Consider the following 21977-nt stretch of genomic DNA (forward strand, 5'->3'; position numbering starts at 1 on the left):
AACAGTCTCTGTTCAGAACACGTGGTTAAGAGGAAAACATCACATTTAATACAGTGATTAATTCTAAACAATATATTTTGCACATACAAAAATCCACTATGTGAAGATAAATTCATTTGCAACAAGGTTCTTTAGGTTGAAGGAGAAATATTCTGCTCTTGCTTAAGAGTGCAACGCATTGTGGTTTATGTGGATATAAGAACACTGATTTTCAATCTTTCATTTCAGCAAATGCTCTGTTAAACAGGACACACCAATGCAAACTGCCTGTCAAAGGACTGTTACTTGTGAGGAGTGAAACATTAAGAGTAACAGAGTGGTGGTTAGCACTGTTGCCCCACAGCTCTTGGGCTTTGGGTAAAAATTACGGCCTGGGAAGCCTTCTGCGTGGAGTTTGCACGTTCTCCCCATACTGGTGTGTGTTTCTCAAGGTGCTCTGGTTCCCTCCCACTGACAAAGACTTGCTGGCCAGGTTAACTACTGTCTCTAAATTGTCCCTGTATGTGGGCATGTGTTGTGTTCGTGTGCATGTATTGCAACACCCTGTTGTGCATGTGTGTGTATGTGCACTGCTACAGGCTGGTGACCTCTCAATAGTGTAGCCTGGCCTTGGACTAACATCAGACTGTAAGCACTGGGAAGCCAGGATTACATGCCATTCTGAAAATGCGGTGGAATTATGTGATATTTAAATGTCTGCATTTGACAGTACAGTCATAAAGCATGATTATACCATGCAAATCACTACATGCATTGCCATAATGAGATTTTCCTTTAAATTTATTTTCGGCAGCACAACAATTTGGTTGTATAACACAGACACGCATACTCAAATGTTTAAGATTATTAAATGAGTATATTTTGCCTCCATCTTCCTGTTGTCAACTTTAGGCTATCTTTTAAAATTAGATTAACATACATTACTGTATAAATATATAAACACATGCAATTGGAGGTTTACATAAACACAAACTTGTGTTAATATGATAGATAAGGATGTAATAAGGATGAGAAGTTAAACTTACTTTTACTTGGCCTTTCATTTACTACTAGTATTTGCTCACTGGCAGGGCTGCTACACTGGGTTCACATAAGGTAAACACAATCAGTTTACATGACAGTTTGAAATAGTTTAAGTGTGACAAAGTGATTGATCGTGCCTTTTAAGACCCTCTGTCTAAACACTGTGCTTCTCTGTAAGAAAGAGGATGTCATATGCTGTTTCACAAAGTCCACTTTACTTAATAGTGGCGGCGATTTCCAAGTGCATATAATTCCTGCGATTGGATACTACTGACCAGAAATTAGTTCCTTTTCTGCCCTTAATTTGTGCATTAAAATAAAGAGGATTTGGATTCTAATCCATAACTTCCAAATGGCAAACACAATTACTTCTGAATGTAATCCTGTGAAATACAGTAATAACCTTTGATTACCAAGTGCTTTTAGATGCATAATAAAATATCCTACCAGTGATTGGATTTCATGGATTGCAAATTTGAGGTTTAAATAAGTGCAGATATGCAAACACACATCTCACAGAAAAGAGAACATCATACAAATCAATTATACTAGAAATGTCAAATCTGTGCACAGTACTGTCTGAAATAAGTCACAGTTTTGTACGCCTAATTAAATGACTAATTCTAAAGAGCAAAATAGTTTGGTGGTGCCAAAGTAAAGAATCACTTACTGAACCTTTGTCACCAACAGTGAGTCAAAAAGTATATTCTTAATATAAATTATAACAGTAAGCACCATCATCGTCATCTTGGAAATTTCTGTCCATAGCCTTGAATCTCAGAGCTGACATTTGACATACAGTGGTATTTATTATAATTTGATTGTGAATTTATATATAATAATAACATTTCCTTACACTTATATAGCACTTTTCTGGACACTCCACTCAAAGCGCTTTACAGGTAATGGAGACTCCCCACCATCACTAATGTTCAGCATCCACCTGGATGATGTGACAGCAGCCATAGTGCGCCAGAACGCTCACCACACATCATGATGTGATGAGAACAGAGTAATGAAGCCAATTCATAGATGGGGATTATTAGGAGGCCATGATTGGTGAGGGCCAATGGGAACTTTGGCCAGGACGCCAGGGTTACACCCCTACTCTTTTCGAGAACTGCCCTTGGATTTTTAATGACCACAGAGACAGGACCTCAGTTTTACATCTCATCCGAAGGGTGGCACCTTTTTACAGTATAGTGTCCCCGTCACTATACTGGGGCATTGGGGTCTCACAAAGACCGCAGGGTGAGCGCCCCCTGCTGGTCCCACTAACACCTCTTCCAGCAGCAACCTTAGTTTTTCCCAGGAGGTCTCCATCCAGGTACTAACCAGGCTCACACCTGCTGAGCTTCAGTGGGCTGCCAGTTTTGCATTGCAGGGTGATATGGCTGTTGACTATATAATACTAACAAGCCCCCCAAAAGCAGTGGTCACGGTTAAATCCAAAATTAAAGAACAGAAAAAATCTAAAGAATAAATTGCACTTATTACACTGTTTCAATAATATGGAGTCCCATCATACTTTCGAGACCAATGATTATTTGTTTTTGTTCCAACCAAAATAAAGTTTACTATTGCACTACTTCTACTGTGTGCTGTACTAAGGGTGAAGACAGAACTGCCTCCATTTATAGTAAAAGAAACTGCTTGATTTAGCATACAATTTCTTACAAATATACTTTCTTTCATTTAGGGCTGCTCCAATGGACATCACATACTAAAAATGAAATATAATTTAGATTCATTCACAATTACACCTCAAAATTTTACAGTTAAGGTTTAATGTGCTGATACAGGAACCACAGACCAAGTAACAGGATCTTCCTTTTTTTTTGTTTCCTCTTACACACATGTCTGTAAACACTGTATCTATGTGGTCTTTGGTTGGAATCTAGCCTTTTCAAGGTCACACAAGTTAACAAGGAATTCCCCTAGTAAAACAATACTAATTCCCTGTTTATTCCATTTCCCCAGGATACACACATTGCTTTATTCGCAAAAAGAGCAGGTTTGTAGTTGGCTCCCCTTACCATTAACTTTGTATTCCTTTCTCCACTGAAAGCTCTCGTCTATCATTTTCAGGGCATCGTCTACAACGAAGTGACGCCACGTGAGGTAGCTTTCGACCAGCAGGTCGTCCTTCCTCAGCCTCTCCACATCCCGGTCGTCGTACTTGTCTGTTGGGTCTGTGTGAAATGCAGGACACTGTCATTGTTTTCCATTTCCAAAAACGCTTTAGCTATGGACGGTGTTTCTAAGGCAGCCCTGTGGCAATGCTATTCTGCCTTGCAGTCACTTTACTCTTTCTCAATATCCTCACTATCTGGCTCAAACCCCTCTCTCTAATTCATTCCTCTGCATTAAGCAGGGACCACTATACAGCTGGTACTTAGCACAGGGCTTGCTGGTTTAGTCAAATGAAAACAATGTGTGTGTTTATATGAAGCAGAATTGGCAGACAACAAAACTAGTGTTGGGGTGGCACAGTGGATAGCATAGCTGCCACTCAGTGCTGGGGCCTGGGGTCAATTCCTGGGGTGCTCTCCATGTGGAGTTTGTGTGTTCTCCTCACGTTCATATGGTTTAACTCCGAGTGCGCTGGTTTCCTCCTGTTGTCCAATGTGGGTAGGATAAGTGGCCCTTATCCTACGTGTGAACGTGTGCATGTTTGTGTCTGTGTGCCCAGTCCAGGGTGTATCCTGCCTTGTGCCAGTGCTTCCCAGGATAGGCTACAGGCCACGGTGATCCTGAATTGGATAAGAGACTATTGAAAATACTGTAATGTGATTAAATCTTTTGCTAATCTCTTCCCTTGTCAACTTGTCTTTAAACTTTACTATAAAAAAGCAGGCTGTATTATTCAAAAGACTATTTGACAACCAGAAAAAGCCTTACTTTGATCAGAGCAATGTGATATTTGACTAGTACCACTACACATAGGAACATAGAAAGCTTAAAAAACATTCCAGGTTACAACATACAGTACAATACTGCAAAATGTTTACAGACTCTTGGCCTAATGAGACCTTGGAAAAAATAAATCATTGACTCTGCAGGGAATTCTTTATTTCATAATCAAGTATGATAAAAATAAGTAACTTTAGGGAGATGAGTTACAGTTACAACAAGGCCAGGAAATGTGAATGTTTTAATTGGTATAGTCATGGGATAAAAATATAAACCTAAAATGCAGGTGGTAAAACATAAAGTTCATACTTTACATACAGTTCATACTTTATTCTGTACTCGGACCAGATCATTAACAATGCAAATATGAAACCAAAACTGACTGAAGCTTTGTTAATCCATGTACAGTTCAGAAATAATGTACAGCAAATCACAAAATAGGAAGTGATACCCTCTGTGGACATTTCTTACAAAACATACATCTTGGATCTGCAGATCCACCGGTACAGGAACAATCAAAAACAATTCTGAAGGGTTTTTTTATGGCAAAAGACTTTCTGTTAAATGATATCAGGTATTACCAATATATTAGTCTTCTTCCAATAAGTGTATAACTGGAAATATTGTGGTTACTTTCTTCTTCTACCATAACAAAATTGTAGGTACAGATCAATCTACAGTTTATTATAGTAATATATTTAAATGAAACCCTGCTAAACCACAGAACTGATATTAATTTTAAATGGTCTTTAACTGGTTTTCTTTTAACCTGATATGGCAGTAAACATACTTCTACTGTGTTGTCAGGTATAAATTGTATAAACAGCAGACATCAGACTTTATTTCACAACTGGCAAATTAGACGTTTTGGCATAATAATCTAAAATTATATAAATAATCGGGGTAAATAAATAAAATATTTAGTATAAACCGGATCTGTCCCGGTAATGCTTTGCTGTTTTACTGTAAAACAAACTTCCCTACAGGTGCAGGACCGCTAGATGTACTGTACTAACTCGTTTGACCGCGTGGTTTCCAATCAAAGACACTGAAAAGCCGACAGTTTTCAGGACTATAACACAACTGGTTATACAACACTGACTGATCCAAGCTTCACATAAAACACACTAGATTACGGCAAAATACATTACCTGTGATACAAATCGTTAGGATTTTATTAATATGTAGCTGGTTACGGTGTGGGTGGGATAAATCCAATAACTATAAAGACTTAAGGAAAAAACATAAAAAGTATGCTATCACTCCTAACTCACTTCAACAACAAGTGAGTAGCATATATAAGTCACTACAACCAATATCGTGTCAATCAGAAAGAACACGTTTTAATTTTTAACTCACCTTGGATGTACTCGGTTTTGAATCGCTGTCTGATCTCTTCGATTTTCTTCTCGACTTCCTGTCGAGGAAGTAAACAAGTACATAATCATTACTAGTTCGGCATGTACAATGTAAATTTATAACAAACATACAACAGTTGTCGCTTTAAATTTCTTGTACCTGTTCTGATTCAGTTATCCCAACATCCGCCATGTTAACAATGATAATACATAGACAGAGCCAAAGTTCATACGGTAGGAACTCCTATGAAACTGGAGACGTAATCTTCTCCATTTTGGCTCCACGTGTACATGATGTCAGCCTGTGCCCCTTCTCCTTGCTTAAGCAAGTATGACGCTAGTTGCATTACTTCCTGGATTCCGCAATCTGGACTGAGCAAGGTCAAAATCACGTGATATTGCTGTATGATCAGTAATAAATTATTGTCAGAAAAAAAAATCAAAACTACATTCTCAGAAAAATGATACATATATATATATAAATGTTTGTTTCATTCATTGTCAACACATAATATTACTTGCATTTTCTTTAATGATGACGTTTGTACATATAGGATCGCGTATAATTAAATACCCATGATGCAGCTTCTTTTTCCGCGGGTAGTTTGTTGTTGAAGTTGCAAATCTGAGGATCGTAGGTTTCTGTGCCTGGTTATGCAAACTAGGAACAACTGCCACAGTATAATGAATGTTAAAAGGTAACTGACTCTGAAAGTAGGATTAATCCTAACTTAATGACTATTAGAAATATTGTAAAGAAATAGCTTTCTGCTTTCGCTGTTTTGGGAGTAATGTGAATTAAGCACTGTGTCAAATGTATGTGGGAATCAGACGTTAAAGCTTTATATGATGTCAGACAGATACAGTGGATCCAGTACCGTTATGGTAGTACAATAATATCTGTTTCTTACTTTCAAGTTACTATATATGATATATATATATATTCAACTTTACAACCGCATACCAAGTGTGGGTTACTTTTCTTTTGCGTTAGCCTACAGCTGATACACGCTATGATTACAGGCTGCGTGTCTGTTCGTGAGCACGCGTGGAAGCATGCAATTTGACCTAAATCTGCTCTTTTTATGTCAGGCTGTACGTGGAGTGAAATGGAAGTGCCACTGATGCTCCAAGGCTGCCGTTAACATCTCAAGCGTCATGGACTCCGCCGAGTTGCCAGTGAAACTCCTTGCCTTCAATGGCGAGGTTCTGACCTTCCAGGTCTCGGGGTCGGAACTGCGGTTCCGAAGGACGGCGTTCCAGCAAAGCACGGGGCGCTTCTCCGTGACATCCCAAGGGTCGGCGCTCGTCAGCACTGACGCCAAAAGCGTTGACATTCTCTGCTGCAGCTCTGCTTTAGATGTAAAAAGTGGCCTGGTGGTGCCTTGTGTTTTGCTCAAACAGTACAAAAGAAAAAAGGCATGTTTCCAGTATACCCTGTTCACGTTAAACAGTCCCAGTTCTTTGGAGCCCCAGATGAAGTTTAAATTGCAGTATGAAATGAGAGAAAATGTAGCACTGTTGCAGGGTCCTACTGTCTTGTGGAGTCATGAAGAGACAGTTTATTGGACATCTTTACAGGCTGGCAAAGTAACGCCGGTCCCTGTTCTGTTTTCATCAGTGTGCTTTATTGGGGAAGTGGCCGTGGGAATCCAAGACATCATTATACTAGGTACCCAAACATCGGCTGCGGAACAGCCGGTGATGTTCCTTGGTTATCTCCTCGGAGCTGGAAGAAGTTTCGATGGAGCTTGGCTGCTACCTCATGAGTACAATTCTGTAGTCACATGTTTGCTTGTCGTCGCTGCTGAAGAAATAAACGGGGAAATTAAGACGCGAGTGGTCGCAGCAACGAGTAAAAATCAGCTGGTATGGTTTGAGGATGGAGTTCCCAAAGAGGTCTGCCTGCTGCCGTTTGAACAACCCCAGACCATTCACACCGTCACAACGGGCAGAGACAGCTGCCTGCTTGTTGTAACTTTCCGCTTTGGAAATGTATGTGCTGTATGGAAAGAAGGTTTTCAGGTATTCTCTTTGGGATTTTTAAAAAAAAAAATCAATCTATTTGATTAAAGTTATAACCAAGTAACTTAGTGTCTAGTGGTCCAGATTAGGAGGTACCTTAACAGTGATGAAGCTGTAGAGAATGCATTTCCTTTTATTAAACAGAACCCGCTGCCATTTCTTTCCTGTGTCATATTTCAGTCACTATCCACAAGCTGCATTTTATTTAGGACTGAATGTTTTTGCTATTTTATTCAAAATTCAAAAGGGAATATGTTTTCTGTCTGTACTTCATATGTACACCTAGTGTACAGATCAAATTTGCAGTTGATAGCAAAACTGTTTAAATTAGGAGCATTAAATTAGGTAGCATTTTGTAGGGGATGTTTAATGATACAGTGGATGGTTTTACAGATAACTATCACACCTGTTGAGGTAGTTTGGTTTAAAAGGACTGTGTAACAGCAGTATCAAGATACAGAGTAACAGTTAAAAATGCATTTGTTCTACGAAGTCATGAGAGAAAGTAGGTCATATAATGCATGGATGGTTTTATATAGTTTAATGCTGTTATCTATGCTGAAGACAAACATCTTTGAACCTTAAGAGATGTATCATTGCAGTGCACTGTAAAGAGTAGAAAGTAATATGCAGTAAATCAATCATGTACACCCAGAGGTCTATGATGTTAGATTTTTATGAAAAGAGGTTATTTAGAAATAACATTTTCTTTTTTTCTGGTATATTGTAAAATAGTTATGTGACTCAAGTAATTAGATATTAAGAAAATATGAAGCATGACAAAGGAAAACTTACTGAATTTAGTTTCTTAAAATCTTTGAAAACCTTTAATCAATGTAGAATATTAATTTTGGTAGGCATGGTATTCAATGACTAATTATAAATATTCTGTAACATTATAATGCCTCTAAATTATTTTTTTTTAAATACTGTATGCTATTATTTACATTTCTGTAGCTGTACTTATTGTATAATAGGGTTGGTTTTAGTTCTGCACAGTTTTTTTTTTAATTCAGGATTTAGAGAGATTGATTATAGAACTAACTTTTACAAAGCCTACATGTATTATATACTGTCTCTGTACAGTGTGTGAGTTTGCCTAGCAATCTGTTTATCGGTATTTATCTTTGCTTCAGGTTGCTTCTAGGTGGGAGGGAGTCAGTGCTCTCCATGTTGATGACTTTGTTGGTTGTGGGAATGACCAGATCTTATTGGTTTTTGAGAACCACACCACAGCTGATGATGTTCTGAGGGACTTCAGACTCACAGATCTTGGTGCAATTGCCTACACGGTAAGGACGTTTTTTTGAACAGATCAAACAGTAACTTTCTTTTATGGCAGTGCCCTGCCTACGCGTTTCTCATCTTCACCTTTTTCCTCCACCAACTCTCCCTCTTTCTCCTCCTTAATACCCCGCTCAGACTCTGACCTTTTCTTTCCAGAGCTATAAACCTGCCACTTGCACTTGCGCTTAGTCCTTTCTGCTGTGCGTTCAGTATCCTTCCCTGGTTGTCTTCCGTGCTGTTTGGCTGTTTTCCATCTGCTTTTTTAACTGGTGTAAAGGGGAGGCATAAAAAATAAATCATTTAATCATTCTGCTTTTATTGAACTTATTCCCCCCCCCCCTAAAATTATTAAACCTACTTAATATAGTCCAACTACACCACCCTCCATAAAAGTCAGGGACCTTTTTGTTATAATAAGGTGCTTTTAGGTTGCCAGGTCAATCTTAATTCATAGGCAAGACACTGACATTGGTTAATATATCATTTGTTGTAATTGAATGGAAAAAAGGCAACTAAGACAGCTCCAGCCCCGTTAGGTGGATAGCCATACAATTACTTTCCATGAACCGTAAAATCACACGTGATAGAAATACCCTTATAAATAAGGTACAGTATGGTGAAACAACCACTCTCCCACTTCTCCCACCCACTTCTAAGTGACTTCTAAGTCACCCCTGATAAGTTTCTTCTAAGGCCAGCCACACCAAATACAACCTGAGCAATAAATTAATTCAAGACTCTGTCCATAAAAGTTAAACCTAATTTTATTATCATACGAAAGTCCCAGCAATGCCAGTCAAAAGAGCAGGAAAACTCAGCAGACGAAAACATGACTTCAGTATTCCCCATACACAGCACCAATAAAAACAGTACAATTAAAAAAAAAAACATACATATGGAGAAGCTGAGCCAGAAGAGACATACTTATTCCGACCAAGCCGAAGAAAAAGTTCAATAATATCTCTCAACACCCATCCACTACACCTTACTGACTCAAGTTCTCAAGTATAAAAGAGGTGCCACTCAGGAACAGTTCCTAAAACACAGGTTCTCTGTGGCACTATGTCAGCTCTGGCGTTAAAATCCCCATCGCCGCATAAACAACATCAGAAAGTAATCAGAGCAACCCAATCATGGGACCACTCATAACAGGCGATAGAAAAGAGAATCAAACAATTACAACTCCTTCCCCTTTACACAGGTGTGCATTAAAGTTCTCTTTAAAAAGACAGACCTGAACCGAGTCCTTTCAGAAAGACTATCCTGCCTCTTTCTTCCCTTCCCAGAGAAAACCCTTGACCGGTGGACTGCCAGCTCTCCGCTCTCCTGCTGCAGTGCTTGCTGCTTGACCCTCTCCAGTCTGCCTTGCACTCACTGTCTTGATTTACACTTCCGTCCTCTGTTACCGAGACCTGTCCCTGGGCGGGAGTTTGTGTTGTGCACCCCAATCCAGGCAGGTCTTAGTCAAGCTCAACATGATTATACAATTTCAAGTCTCATCTGCGACTATGATTTAATTTTGTCTGGCATAGTGTTTTTTTGTTTTGTCCTCTTTAGGTTTAATGTGATCATGGCACGTTCCTAACGTCCAAGCCTGTTCAGGCCACTGGTCGAATGGCCATTTCTGTGGGACAGCGGTTCTTAAGGATCAGGTGTAAGGAAATGTTGGGGCAAAAATGGTTGTTTTAAAAAGTAATTCTTTTCTGTCTTCAGAGTAGTGTGGACACTTGTGAAGATCTGAATGCAGATGGGGCTGTTCAGGAAAATTATCATATTTTTGTGCAAGCACTGGAAACCAGACTACAGGTATGAAGTGTTTACACTGTAGAAAAGAAAAGTATGTATAAATTTATAAATTCTTGGTCAGGGTATGGAATTGAATTTGTACCTACTCTAAAGAGCCCTGATGTACTAAATAAGCACAGTCCAAATATAGCATAGTCATTTTTCACAGAAATTTCACACCCAGGGTGTAACTACAGTGTATCATTATTCTCAGTGAGTATTTGCATCAGACCTTGTGTCTGCTACATCAGAATATAAGGATGTTTTAAACAAGAGGATCTGCCCCTCTGTCTTTTTTTTGTTCTTGAGTAGATAATTGACTTGTTTCTTGAAAAAAACCAGGGTATGAGTTTCGGCAGCATGACTGGGTAGCTTATCCCAAACTCCTGCAGCGCTGTGTAAAAGACGTACCTCCTGTTCTCAGTTTTAAATGTGCGTTCTCTTAGTTCCTATTTGCAGCCTCTGGTTCTGAAGGAGTATATTGAGCTGTTTTTGAAAAATGCCTTTGAGGATTTGGAGTACCTGAATCAGGTTTCTTCTTGTCTACCCTGTTTGAAATTCAAGCAGTTTTTGTGTGTTGTCAGATCTGAGCTCACAAATGTTTTTGGTTATTCTTCTCAAGGCTGATTCAATTTTTTGCATTACAACATGTTTGCATTTTTTGTATTGTGGTGACTAAAAGTGGAAACACAGGATATGTCCTTATGGATCCCTTAAAAAAATTTGATGCATTTTAAATTGTAGATTTTTCTAGATGTAATTATTAAAATAAGGTTAAAGGGTCTATTTATTGCACATGGCTTTTATGATTCACATTATAAAGAGACTTTTTTTCTGTTCTATGTGTGATATTTAAATTCAAATACTTGGATGTCAACTAGATGTGGGCAATCACTTGAAATAAATCCACTCTAGGAGAGATGAAAATGATAATGGCAAGAACCCCTCTGTGCTTCTAATACATCACTATTTAATAGCTTTCACTGCAAATCTACTGCATATCACCTAGCCAAGAATGTTTAAGGAAATGGCAGGTTCTGGCCTTAAATTCTTAGCATGAAAACTGTACATTGGAAAATAAAATTCCAATGTTTATCTTTGGAAGTATCTGTAAAAAGCATGTGATTTAAAACATCATTGTAAATGACATGGCAACTTAATACACCATCTCTAACATAAACATTGTTTTCTTCACTTCACTGTCAGTGTGGTTTGTCCTCAGTCCAGAATATTCAGCTTGATTTGGATCTGAAGGACCGAGTTCTGTTGCAGTCTGTCCAAGCATTTACAGGCCTTATCAAAGGAGAGGAGAACATCCTGTCAAAGGGAGAAGAGGTACATTTAACATATTGTTAAATATAACGTTCCCGTAATGCTTAAGAACCAAGTACCATTTCAAAATTGCCAGATTGTCAAGATTATGGTTATATTAGGCATTTGTCATATCTGTAACTCTGCCTATTGCATATTTCATGAATTTATCATGCCTTGTGAAGTGATCTGGCTGATATGCAATCTGCAGCTGGAGCTTCTTCACAGCTCTAGGATCCATGGTCTCAGTTTGGCTCTATCTGTGTGGAACTTGGAGGTTCTTTCCAAGTTCTCATGTTTTTTCTCTGGGTGCTTCAGTTTCCTCCTACAGTCCCAAAATATGTTATCCAAGTTATTTGGTGTCTGTAAATTGCATCCTGTATTGCATGTCTGTAAGTGAGAGTGTATGTGTTTGCCCTGCAGTGGACACACTGTGTGTGGAGTGTGTTAGTTACTTTATGATGGACTGGTGGCGTGTGCTGATTGTATGTTACAATGTCCAAGTAGATATTAAGACTGCCGCAGAGAGCAGCTCCTTTGTACAAAATATCAGAAACATTAAACCTTTCTTCTGGGAGCTTCCCTTTAGTCTACATTGTTTTTTTATCTTATTACGGTTGCCTTGCACAAGCCTGGAAGAGATTGAATTACCTTTGTCTTCTTCTGTCCTACAGAAAAATGGTCAGTTTGACCATTAATGCTGAACAGTATTAACAAAATCGATTGCTCCACCGTGGAATACTTTAGCTATTAGAAATTGAACTCAAATCTAATCAGTGCTGTTTTGGGGATAACTTCACGTAGAATTCACTTCAGCCTGGTTTAATTGATACAGAAAAACTTTTAAAATATGTAGTGGCAGTGTATCATTCATGTCTAAATTGTTGCTTCTTAACTTTTATACATGAATTACATATAATTGTTAAATATTTTTATGACTGGTGTGATGTTGCTCTTCATATCTAAATTGTTGTGAAAATATACAGTGGATCATAGTCAGTATAATTATTCTACAAGTAAAAAGAACTTATCTCTGATATTATGTGATCTTTTCTGTATACAGTATGATGTAGAAATGATCCTTTTAATGTGAACACTTGCATAATGTCAGTGTCCCATCTCCTATACTATGCCCTCTACTGGTGTGTGAATGTATCTCCATATGAGTAAACACAAGAAGGTCATTGTTTAAGGAACGAGGAGGCCAGCTCGGCAGAGAAAAAGCAAGAGCATGACAGATAATAAAACAAAGGCATTTTTAAAAGCTAAAATATCTGAAACAACAGTTTTGAACCAGAAGCAATGTTGACCGTTGCTTTAAAGATGCAAATAGCAAAAGTGTCTGTGTTGTGAATGTTTGTTTTTTTTTTTTCTGCCGTGGTTAAAGATCCTCTTTCTATTGCCTTTAGGTTTTATGTGAGCATGTTTTATTTGAGTCATTGATAGTTTTTGCTGTTCATCTTGTTTTTTTCACTAGTGACAGAGGCTTCTCATACTTATAGTCTGACTAGATGTTAATATTCAGGATTTGTGTAGCTCATAGGTAACAATGTTTTTGGTTACAATGTGGGATTATATAGGTTGATGCTAGACAGATACATTCCCTGCTTAAAACCAATATTGGTATCAACATAAAAAAGCAAAAGTGAATGTGTGAAGAAGAATTGCTTAGTTGAATTGCAATAAGAAGGCTGACTTAAAGGAGTATCAGATTAGTCAACGAAACCTGAAATAGACAATAAGTATCGAAGTATTTGTTGTTCTCATTAGTGGTTTTATTTTCACATAGTGTTTCCATCTGGAGAACAAAAATGAAAGATATTTTAGATTACTTTTACATCACATGACACTAGCCAACACAAGCACGCACACACATATATCAGGGCCAACTTTCCCAGAAGCCCATTAACCTACCGGTATGTCTTTGGACTGTGTGAGGAAACCAGTGCACCAGGAGGAAACCCACACAAACATGGAAACATACACGCTCCACACAGATAGCACCCAAGGAATTAAACCCAGGGCCCCAGCACCGTGAGGCAGTGCTGTACAGGTAAATATTATATCTAAAATGTGTGGTATGCGTTTAGGGAATAAACAATCCTTGTCACCAGCGGTTGGTTATATTCCTTGACTGAAATTGCTCCTGTGATGAAATGCCTACAAGTTCTGTCCCCGCACAGGGGAGGCTGGGCTAATGGACCCTTTTACAGCTAACGGGGCAGTTCTATTTCAGGAGGGCCTAGTGTCCCTGTGGGAAGAGGACACCACTGTGGACAGCCCAGGTGAGGAGGCTCCAGTGGCGCATGTGGGCCTCCGCGGTCTGGCAGAGAAGGTCTGGCAGCGTGTTGTTGGCGACAGCTGGGTCGTGGGCGTGAGGTTGGCAGAGGAGGCCTCTCTGTGAGTATCTGCTTTCCAGACTGGCGTGTGGTGGTGGAGAGGAACGCTAGGGTTAAAACTGGCAATATAGACTGGCCTGTTTTTTTAGATGAGGGTGTACATTTATATTTGCCATTGGTTTGAGATGTTTTTTTGCAAAATGTACCACTGCAATTTACCACTCTGTCCATTGCCTTTGTTATCAGCAGGGCATTGTGTGTGGCCTGGTTTGCTTTGGCTGGCAGCTGATGGCTCAAGAGACTTAATCTCTTTATCAGCCCCTCACACTGATCTGCAGGTGCCAGGCCATGCACCGCTAGTTCAGGATAGGTCACAGGACACAGTGAGTTGGTCTACACTGATCCTGTTTGCTCCAGGCAGAGCAGGTTTTCCTGTTTAGTACAGGAACAATTCCCTTGCAAAGCATCATACTAGTCTGTGCTATTATTCAGGTGCAGCAAATCTCAAATACTTATGTTTTTTTTAAGTAAAAATAGTGTAACACTAAATCTTACATTTCTTTAAACCAAACATTAGATATAACTCCTCTTCCAAAAAAATATATTTCAAGTTACCTCATAACACATCAAGAATGCAAACCTTTTTCACCAGTTGTGACAGGAATTTTTTGAGACACAATTATGAAAACATGTTGCTGAATTGCAATGTGAGATGAAAGGAATATCAAAATAATGATTAGATAAAGCACATCAGCAGTTTAAAAACGGGTCACATAACACATCCTTTGTATCATCTGTGTACTGAGCTCTTTTCCACACATGGTGTGCTTTTAGATTTTCCTCCAGTCTTGATACGCACGCAGATCTGAACTATCATGGATGTGAGTTCTTCCCCAAATAGCACTTGACCATTCGTACATTAGTCTGGCATGTCCATTTTTGTATATTTGTTTCTTTTTCACTTGATACTTTTCCTGGTAGCAAAAGGTTTACTGGCTTTTATATTCTCTACACAGACTTTTGCATTGGGTTCCATTATCCATGTGACACTTTTGTCACATCAGTGTATTCAAATTGATTTCTTTTTTCATACGTTTGGAATTGCCAGCCATTGTGCCCTTTTAGATCCCCCAATTTGGCGTGTGCTGTCTCGGGGAGGGATGTGAACTACACCTTCTCCTCTCCAGAACTGTGCAATGTCAGAGCTCCCCATGGCCTGCTACAGAAATAGCCTTGCTTGGCGAGAGCATAGGCACTGAGGTTACAGTTGCATGCCAGCAGCCAAGGGTCTTTGCAGCCAATCCAACCCCTGGTTATAGCCCAGATGCAAAATGTTGACCTCAGAGCTTTTTTCCATATGAGCACAGTTACAGAGCGAGCCAGTTTGGAGTCCCTGTTTTAATCTGCTTTAAATTAAGCAAACAAACACGGGTGAAACGAAGGACGCAGTCATTTTTTTTTCTCACTTTATTTTTAATCCTGAGTAGCTGTCATGACTTGACTCTAAAGAGTTCTATTTCTGCTCTTCAGCTGCAGTGAAACATCTGTGTTGTTGAACTAAGTAGTTGAGGCACTGAAAGAAATTCAGCTGTAATTTTTATGGGTCCCAGCAACTCACACACAGTGTCTGCCTCGATCACTATGGCAACAGACACATTTTAATAGCTCTCCGAGTCTTTTTTCAAGCATATATAACAAGTCTTGCCAGTGATAAAACAAACACCTTGGTGTCATTCTGTCCTTGGTTAACCGTTGAGGTAACATCAGGCATAACAAGAGCATTCTGATGAGGCCAGACCTGCAAGTACTACAAAAAGGCTTGGTTTATTCAAGTTATAATTTAAGGAACCTCAAATAAGGTTCATTTGTTCAGAAAATCAATTGTCAATTTTTTTTTTACTAGACTTTTAGCAGATGTTCCTGTTACCATGAAATTCGAACAGTACGGTACTGTGTGCAGTTTTAACATTTGTTCTCTTTCAGAAACGTGAAGTAATTCTAGTGAAACAAAACACTTGTGTTTTTTTTTTTTAACGGCGAGCGGTGCCTTTGTCTTCCAGATCAGTGGGCGAAGTGAGTTTATCGGTGCTGATGGAGCAGGGCTTTGGAAAGGCCCCTGCAGTAATCCAGACACGCAGCAGTGTGCTGCAGCTCAGCAAACTCCCCTTCCCCTGCCCGTCCTCCCAGTGTCGGGCCGAGCCCGCAGCGAAAAAGACCAGGCTGGGGCCCAGGCTGCAAAGTGTGGGGCAGTTTGGCACGGTGGGGGGGGGGCGTGCGGAAATTGCCCAGAATCGGGCACGCACCGTGATCGCCGCCACTGAGCTGGCGCCGCTTGTGGCCTTTGTACACCTAGACTGCCGTTTAATGCTTCATGCCACAGCTGAACAGAATCCAGGCGTCTGGAGGGAAGGGCAGCCAGTGATTGTGCAGTGTGGTAGAGTTTCTCTGGACATCAAGGACATTTCTGCTGGAAAACTCTTCCCAAAATCGTTGAACAGCAAATATGCTACAGGTAAAACGGGCTCCTTCTTCCCCTATTTTCAAATTAAAGTGAGAGGCAGGGGAAAGTTGGAAATCCAGTGGCCTTGCGGTGTATTCTATACATTCTACACACCACGCCTCTGTTTTGTTCGGTAATATCCAGGTCTACAGATTTAGAAACTTCAAAAAATCATTTGTCTTCCAGAACTCAAAACGTGGTGTTCTACTGGGCTTTTAGTGATTTGTAGCCAATTAAACATCTTGTACAAACTGAGACTGTTTCCTGCATTCTCTAAAAAAAGAATTATGTTTTTGGTATTGTTTTTTATTTCTTTTTTGTATTGCTTTTTTAATCTAAACCCCTTTCTAAGGTCTCTTCAGGCTTATCAGGCATATGCCTTCTTTCACACAGTATTTCAGTTGCTTCTCATGTTGTTATTGAAGATAAAGTGATAGTTGTACATGTCAAGTTGATACTTGTCCATAACTCCATAACATAGTCCATAAAAAATGAACCAGTGACTATGAAATCTTATTTAGACTTTCAGCAGCTGTAGAGTCATCTTTACATATGGTAGTGGCACTGGGTTTTTATAATATTAAGCCTTTTCCCATAGAAATACCCGTTAACTCTTTTTCGTGGATTTTCTTTTCTAGAGGAAGCTGTGGAAGATTTTCTCAGCCTTACAATGATATTAAAAAAGTGGTTGTTCCAGATAAGATCTCCAAACTATACTCTTTGTGATATTTCAAAATGGCTCTTGGGACCAATGCAGTGCCAAAGACTTGATGTTAACCCAGACTATCTACTACTGAATAATGTGGACCCTTCCAGTATGATGTTAATCAGTTGGCAAGAGAAAACAGCCTTTGAGGGAATTTTACTAATCCATTGCAGGTAAATTCATCATAAATTGTGCATCCATGCTCATAGTGGAACGAAGTACTTCCACACAAACAGACACACTGAAAATGCATGTGACTGTTGCATATGGAGAGCTTAGTCCCTGTCGGCAGGCTCTGACCACCTTCTAGAAACATTGTTGCTTCTTTAATCCTTATGCTCTCAGTTGGAAGCACATGATAACGAACTGAAAAGTCATACAGCAGAATTTTCTGCCAACATCTGGAATAATGCCTGACATATTTATAGTTGTGTTTAATGACATTGAATATAAGGATTTCATGTTGTTGTGTTTTGTTTCCAGTTGCCAGACCAGCTTACTGAGGTTTTTAAATTCGCTGTGTGCCTTTCTGCCATCATCCTGTGAGGTAAAGCAGCTGAAAGCGGGGCGCGCAGAAGACCTGGCTGAAAGCTTAGCATCATCCTTAGAGGAAGAGGTGTGGACGGTTAGGAACTGGATTTCCTCGCTGATCACTAACCCCACGAGTGAAAAGCAACTTGCATCAGCTCTGCCCCTTTGCCAGTCCTCCCCAGGCTTGGCCGGACAGCTTCAGCAGTACAGAGAGGAGTTTGAAAGAGACAGGAAGCTGAGCCACTTCAGTGTAAACTCGGAGGTAGAAGTACGCCTCTATCGACAGCTCACGGAGGCCCTGGCTGATGTTCAGCTAGCAGGAGACAAGGTAGCATGGGCACTCTGTAAATCCTAGTGGCCTGGTAGCACTGGGGAATTGGCTTCAAAGCATTTGGATGCGATACAGTGATTTTATTACAAAAAAGACTTGGTGTTCCCGTCTAGCTGAAATTAATATCATATTAATTATAATATTCTGGATATACTGTATAACATATTCTGGTCAGTTGTGTAAAGAATGGAACTGTTTTCATATAGCTTCAGTTTTAATTCATCCTTGTGTAGTAGTCATTACATGTTAACTTTTCTAAAGGTTAAAGTTGATAACGTTTACATTTTCTGCATTTATCATTTGTCCTTGTGTCCGTGGCATGTCCTTTCACTACAGGCAGAAACCCTGAAAGCAGAGCGGCTCCTGGAATAACTTTTGTAAAGAGTTCGGTATTAAACCTTGTGAATCTACGATTTCACATTACACATCTGTCTGGAAAAGACGTTTTTTTTTCCTGCTCTGGGTTTTCCTTGCCTGAGTGGCATCTACAAAAAATTGGCCTGTGCTGAGGAGACTGTTAATTGGAAAAAGTAACAGAATGTGTTAATCAAGTTGGATGTCTCCTCATGTGTGAGATTGAAAAAGATATTCACCAGAAAAGAATATAAAAGCTTGATGATGCAACCAATGGGTTAGGTTGAAGCTCGGTTGTCACTTGTTTTTAAGTCAAAAAACAGTGTAAAAGTAAGCTGATCACAATACCTATTAGTGTTGTTTAAAGATTTTCATACTTCAGAATTGAAATAGGCATTCTATGATATATTTTCCTCATTACCAGCACAGTACAACTCCTGTTGTACTGTACCGTATATATACTGTACCTGTAAATACAACTTCTTAATTTTCTTCATTGCTGCCAAAGTGTGTGTGAGGCTTTAATTTCTGTGGCATTAGTATTGGTAAACTTCCACATTTTATAAATAGAGCTCAAGAGTGTGCTGAAACAACAGTCCAGTAAGGCAGAAGTTTATGTGCCTTTAATAGTTTATTTATTATTACTTCAACATTTTGTTGTATATAAATGTATTCAGCTTTTTGCAGAAAAATAATGAGTATTTTTTTAAGAGTTATGCTACAGCTATCTATTATAGGAACACTGCTTAATGACCCCCCACCAGCTGCACAGTAGACGTATAAAGAAAGGTCAGATTGAAACGATTGTTTACTGTAATTTATCATTAAAGTCAGAGTGTTATGTAATAGATTTATCAAAATAACAAAATACCTTGCAAGTACTGCACCTACATTTTTGCTGGTTTCTTTTTGTAGTCAGTGCTTTTAATCACAGATCACTGTGAACAACATTTAATAATAGTTTTACACTAAGGTAAGTTACACATGCTAAATCATTTGATCCATGTTCTGAATTTTAACAGTGTCCTCAGATGTGTCACTCCTAAAAGTTTTTTTGATGTGTTTGATAGGTATGCTGTTGAATCTATACTTTGAGATCACTAAGAGTATGGTAAAGCTCACTGAAGAGTGTGGATTACCCAGCAGTAGATGTTTGAGCAGCAATATCTTGACAAATTTGGATCAAGTAATGCAGATGCACTTGCTTCTGAAGCAGAAGTCAGAACCTTTTTCTGTCCCTTTTGTTCCTGTGGCACTAAGCCAGTAAACTGCAGCATCTCCCATCTGTTTCTGGTGCCTTGTCTGATTAAAGGTAAACCGAGCTGTATTTTCATTTTCTTTATACTTCTGCTTGTTCTCCTGTATCACCCGATTAAAATAATTGTTTCAAATTGACAATTATATCCATATGGTATGGTATTTTTCACCTGTCATTACTAATTAAAGAAAAGGAAATGTATTCAAAGCTACATTGATTTAATTTAGCTTTGAATCCTATTACATTCATGTTCCATAAAATATTTAAGTTGCAATGAAGTGTTTGTGTCCTTCGGAAGAGAAGTTAATCAGAGGTTCCGACTACTTGATCATTAAAGTTTCCTTTTGAAAAAGGAGTGTTAACCCAAGTGGACTGTCTGCTGACACACTTTCCCCAGGTGGGGCAGCCTTTCAGTGGTCATTGAAGGAGGTCCCTTTCTGTACAGGTGAGGCACTCTGGGAAGGATTCTTTGAGATGTCATTCTGTATTGCATTCTTGATATGATCAGTGTGGTGTGCCTGTCCATTCAATTCTTATCCAGGATTTGGCTGTTTAATTTTTAATAGTATTATTGAACAGTGATTATTATGTTTTAGTTCCAGGCACTTGAACCTACTTTATTTTTCAAAACTGCCAGTCACATATCATGGACCCTCCCTAATTTGAAATCGTTCATTGGGTCTTTACGTCCAGGGTCACGGTGCTTTCTGTAGACCCACACAGTGAGATTGAGCCAAATTCATCCAGGCTCCTCTGACCTGCTTGCCCACATCATTCATTAATTCCTGTGACAAATCTGTTTATTGTGGGCAGAGGCAGAACTGTTGTAACTGCTCAGAGTAAAAGTTTAGAATTTAGAATGTTTAAAAAATACATGTATAGACATTGCTGCAGTATACTCCGCAATAATAAAAGAGTGACTCTGATATACAGTAAAAGTGTGCACTGATATGCTGTAAAATCTTGTACAAAGAAAGTTGCACAGATATGTTTCATAGGAGGATTAGAGAAGCCGAAGTGGTAGTTACTGGAAGAGTATATTCCTGTCATTTTGTCTGTAGCAGAGCAAGCACAAACAAATTTCGATCCTACTGTGTGCTTGAGTGGGGTTCTGGCCCATGTGGTTTTATCCATGTGTGCACAAAACACTTGCTGTTTTGTGTATTGAGTCAAACATGTCTGGACTGCTTGAAGCCAGAGTTCCCTTATCACTTACCAGCTGGAGTGACTGTGCCTTTTTGTAAAGATGCATTGTTCCCTCATCCCTAACATCTTAACTTGGCTGCACTGAGGAATTTGTATTATTTTATTTTCTGGACTCCCTCCTTTATTCTCAGTTTAATCTTTTTAACCCACAAGCCATTAATCTGTCCCTTATTTGGGATCATTACATTTGAATGTGTGGAGCAGTGCCACCTAACACAAACAGATATTTTATATTCATAAGAAATAAATGCAAATGCAAATGTTGTGTTTTTGTACACTTTCTCTTGGTGTCTTATTTTTATACATCCCGCGATTGTGTGAAATAGCTGCAGGCATACCCTAACGGCAGTGACAGCAGAATTATTGAATAGTCTGCATCCAGCCAATACCAACCTATACCTTCAAATAATCATTAGACACGGAGCCGAAAAAAACTTGTAACAGCAACTGCAAAAAAGTCCCCACGATGTAGCTCTACTGGCATTTTTACTGAACAGCTAGGACATACTGTAGATACGTTCATTATGCTTATGTGTCATCAACAATGTTTTTATTAACCAGGGGTCTACTTTGGAGGTCATAGGCTGCACATCTGCATTGCATGCTTTGCACAAGGTTGCAGGTGCTGTCTTCTAGAGTGTGTCCCAAACTTCCTTCTGTTCATTTGTCCCTGAGTTCCAGGTAGCTCCTCCTGTAGCATACAGGTTGTCCCAGCCCATTCCGCCGATGTTTAAAGGAAGTGAATTCTGGCAAACAAGGAAGCCATAGCATTATTGTCTCATTTTTTATCTTGCATGGAAGCTGTCTCTTACAATACATGACAGGCTTGAGGATGGTATTATCCTAATGGATTGCCTCATGTCAGTTTAAATCTGCAGAGAAGACCAGCAAGGGAGTCCCTGGGACTTTTAACAGTGTAACGCAGTACGGTGAGGTTGCCTTCAGTCAATGTCACTGGAGTTCAGTAGTACCTAGGCACTCCTGCCCAGACCATTGCAGTTAGAGTGGTTTGCTGTACACGGAAAATACCGTATTAATCTGCACGCCTGT

The 21977-nt window shown here is 39.3% G+C and overlaps 2 protein-coding genes across 3 annotated transcripts in view; one reads left to right on the forward strand and one right to left on the reverse strand.

Annotated features, from left to right (window-relative positions):
- mospd2 (motile sperm domain containing 2) overlaps positions 1-5588 on the reverse strand; it is a 31570-nt gene extending 25982 nt beyond the window's left edge. For both annotated transcript variants that reach the window (XM_088913418.1, XM_088913417.1), the window contains exons 1-3: positions 5455-5588; positions 5296-5353; positions 3060-3215 (exon numbers count right to left, since the gene is read on the reverse strand). In XM_088913418.1, the coding sequence (XP_088769544.1) occupies positions 3060-3215; positions 5296-5353; positions 5455-5487 (247 nt within the window). In that variant the 5' untranslated portion in view covers positions 5488-5588. The remainder of the gene's footprint in view (positions 1-3059; positions 3216-5295; positions 5354-5454) is intronic.
- Positions 5589-5897: 309 nt separating this feature from the next.
- On the forward strand, positions 5898-21205 carry fancb (FA complementation group B). The gene is made up of 9 exons (XM_088913746.1): positions 5898-5992; positions 6387-7319; positions 8456-8611; positions 10320-10412; positions 11598-11726; positions 13939-14102; positions 16102-16553; positions 17180-17420; positions 17731-21205. The coding sequence occupies exons 2-9, from the start codon at positions 6453-6455 to the stop codon at positions 18131-18133; spliced, it is 2505 nt and encodes an 834-aa protein (XP_088769872.1). The 5' UTR covers positions 5898-5992; positions 6387-6452; the 3' UTR covers positions 18134-21205.
- Positions 21206-21977: the final 772 nt, after the last annotated feature.

The sequence above is a fragment of the Atractosteus spatula genome, chromosome 4 (assembly GCF_055471065.1).
Source record: "Atractosteus spatula isolate fAtrSpa1 chromosome 4, fAtrSpa1.hap1, whole genome shotgun sequence".
NCBI lineage: Eukaryota > Metazoa > Chordata > Actinopteri > Semionotiformes > Lepisosteidae > Atractosteus > Atractosteus spatula.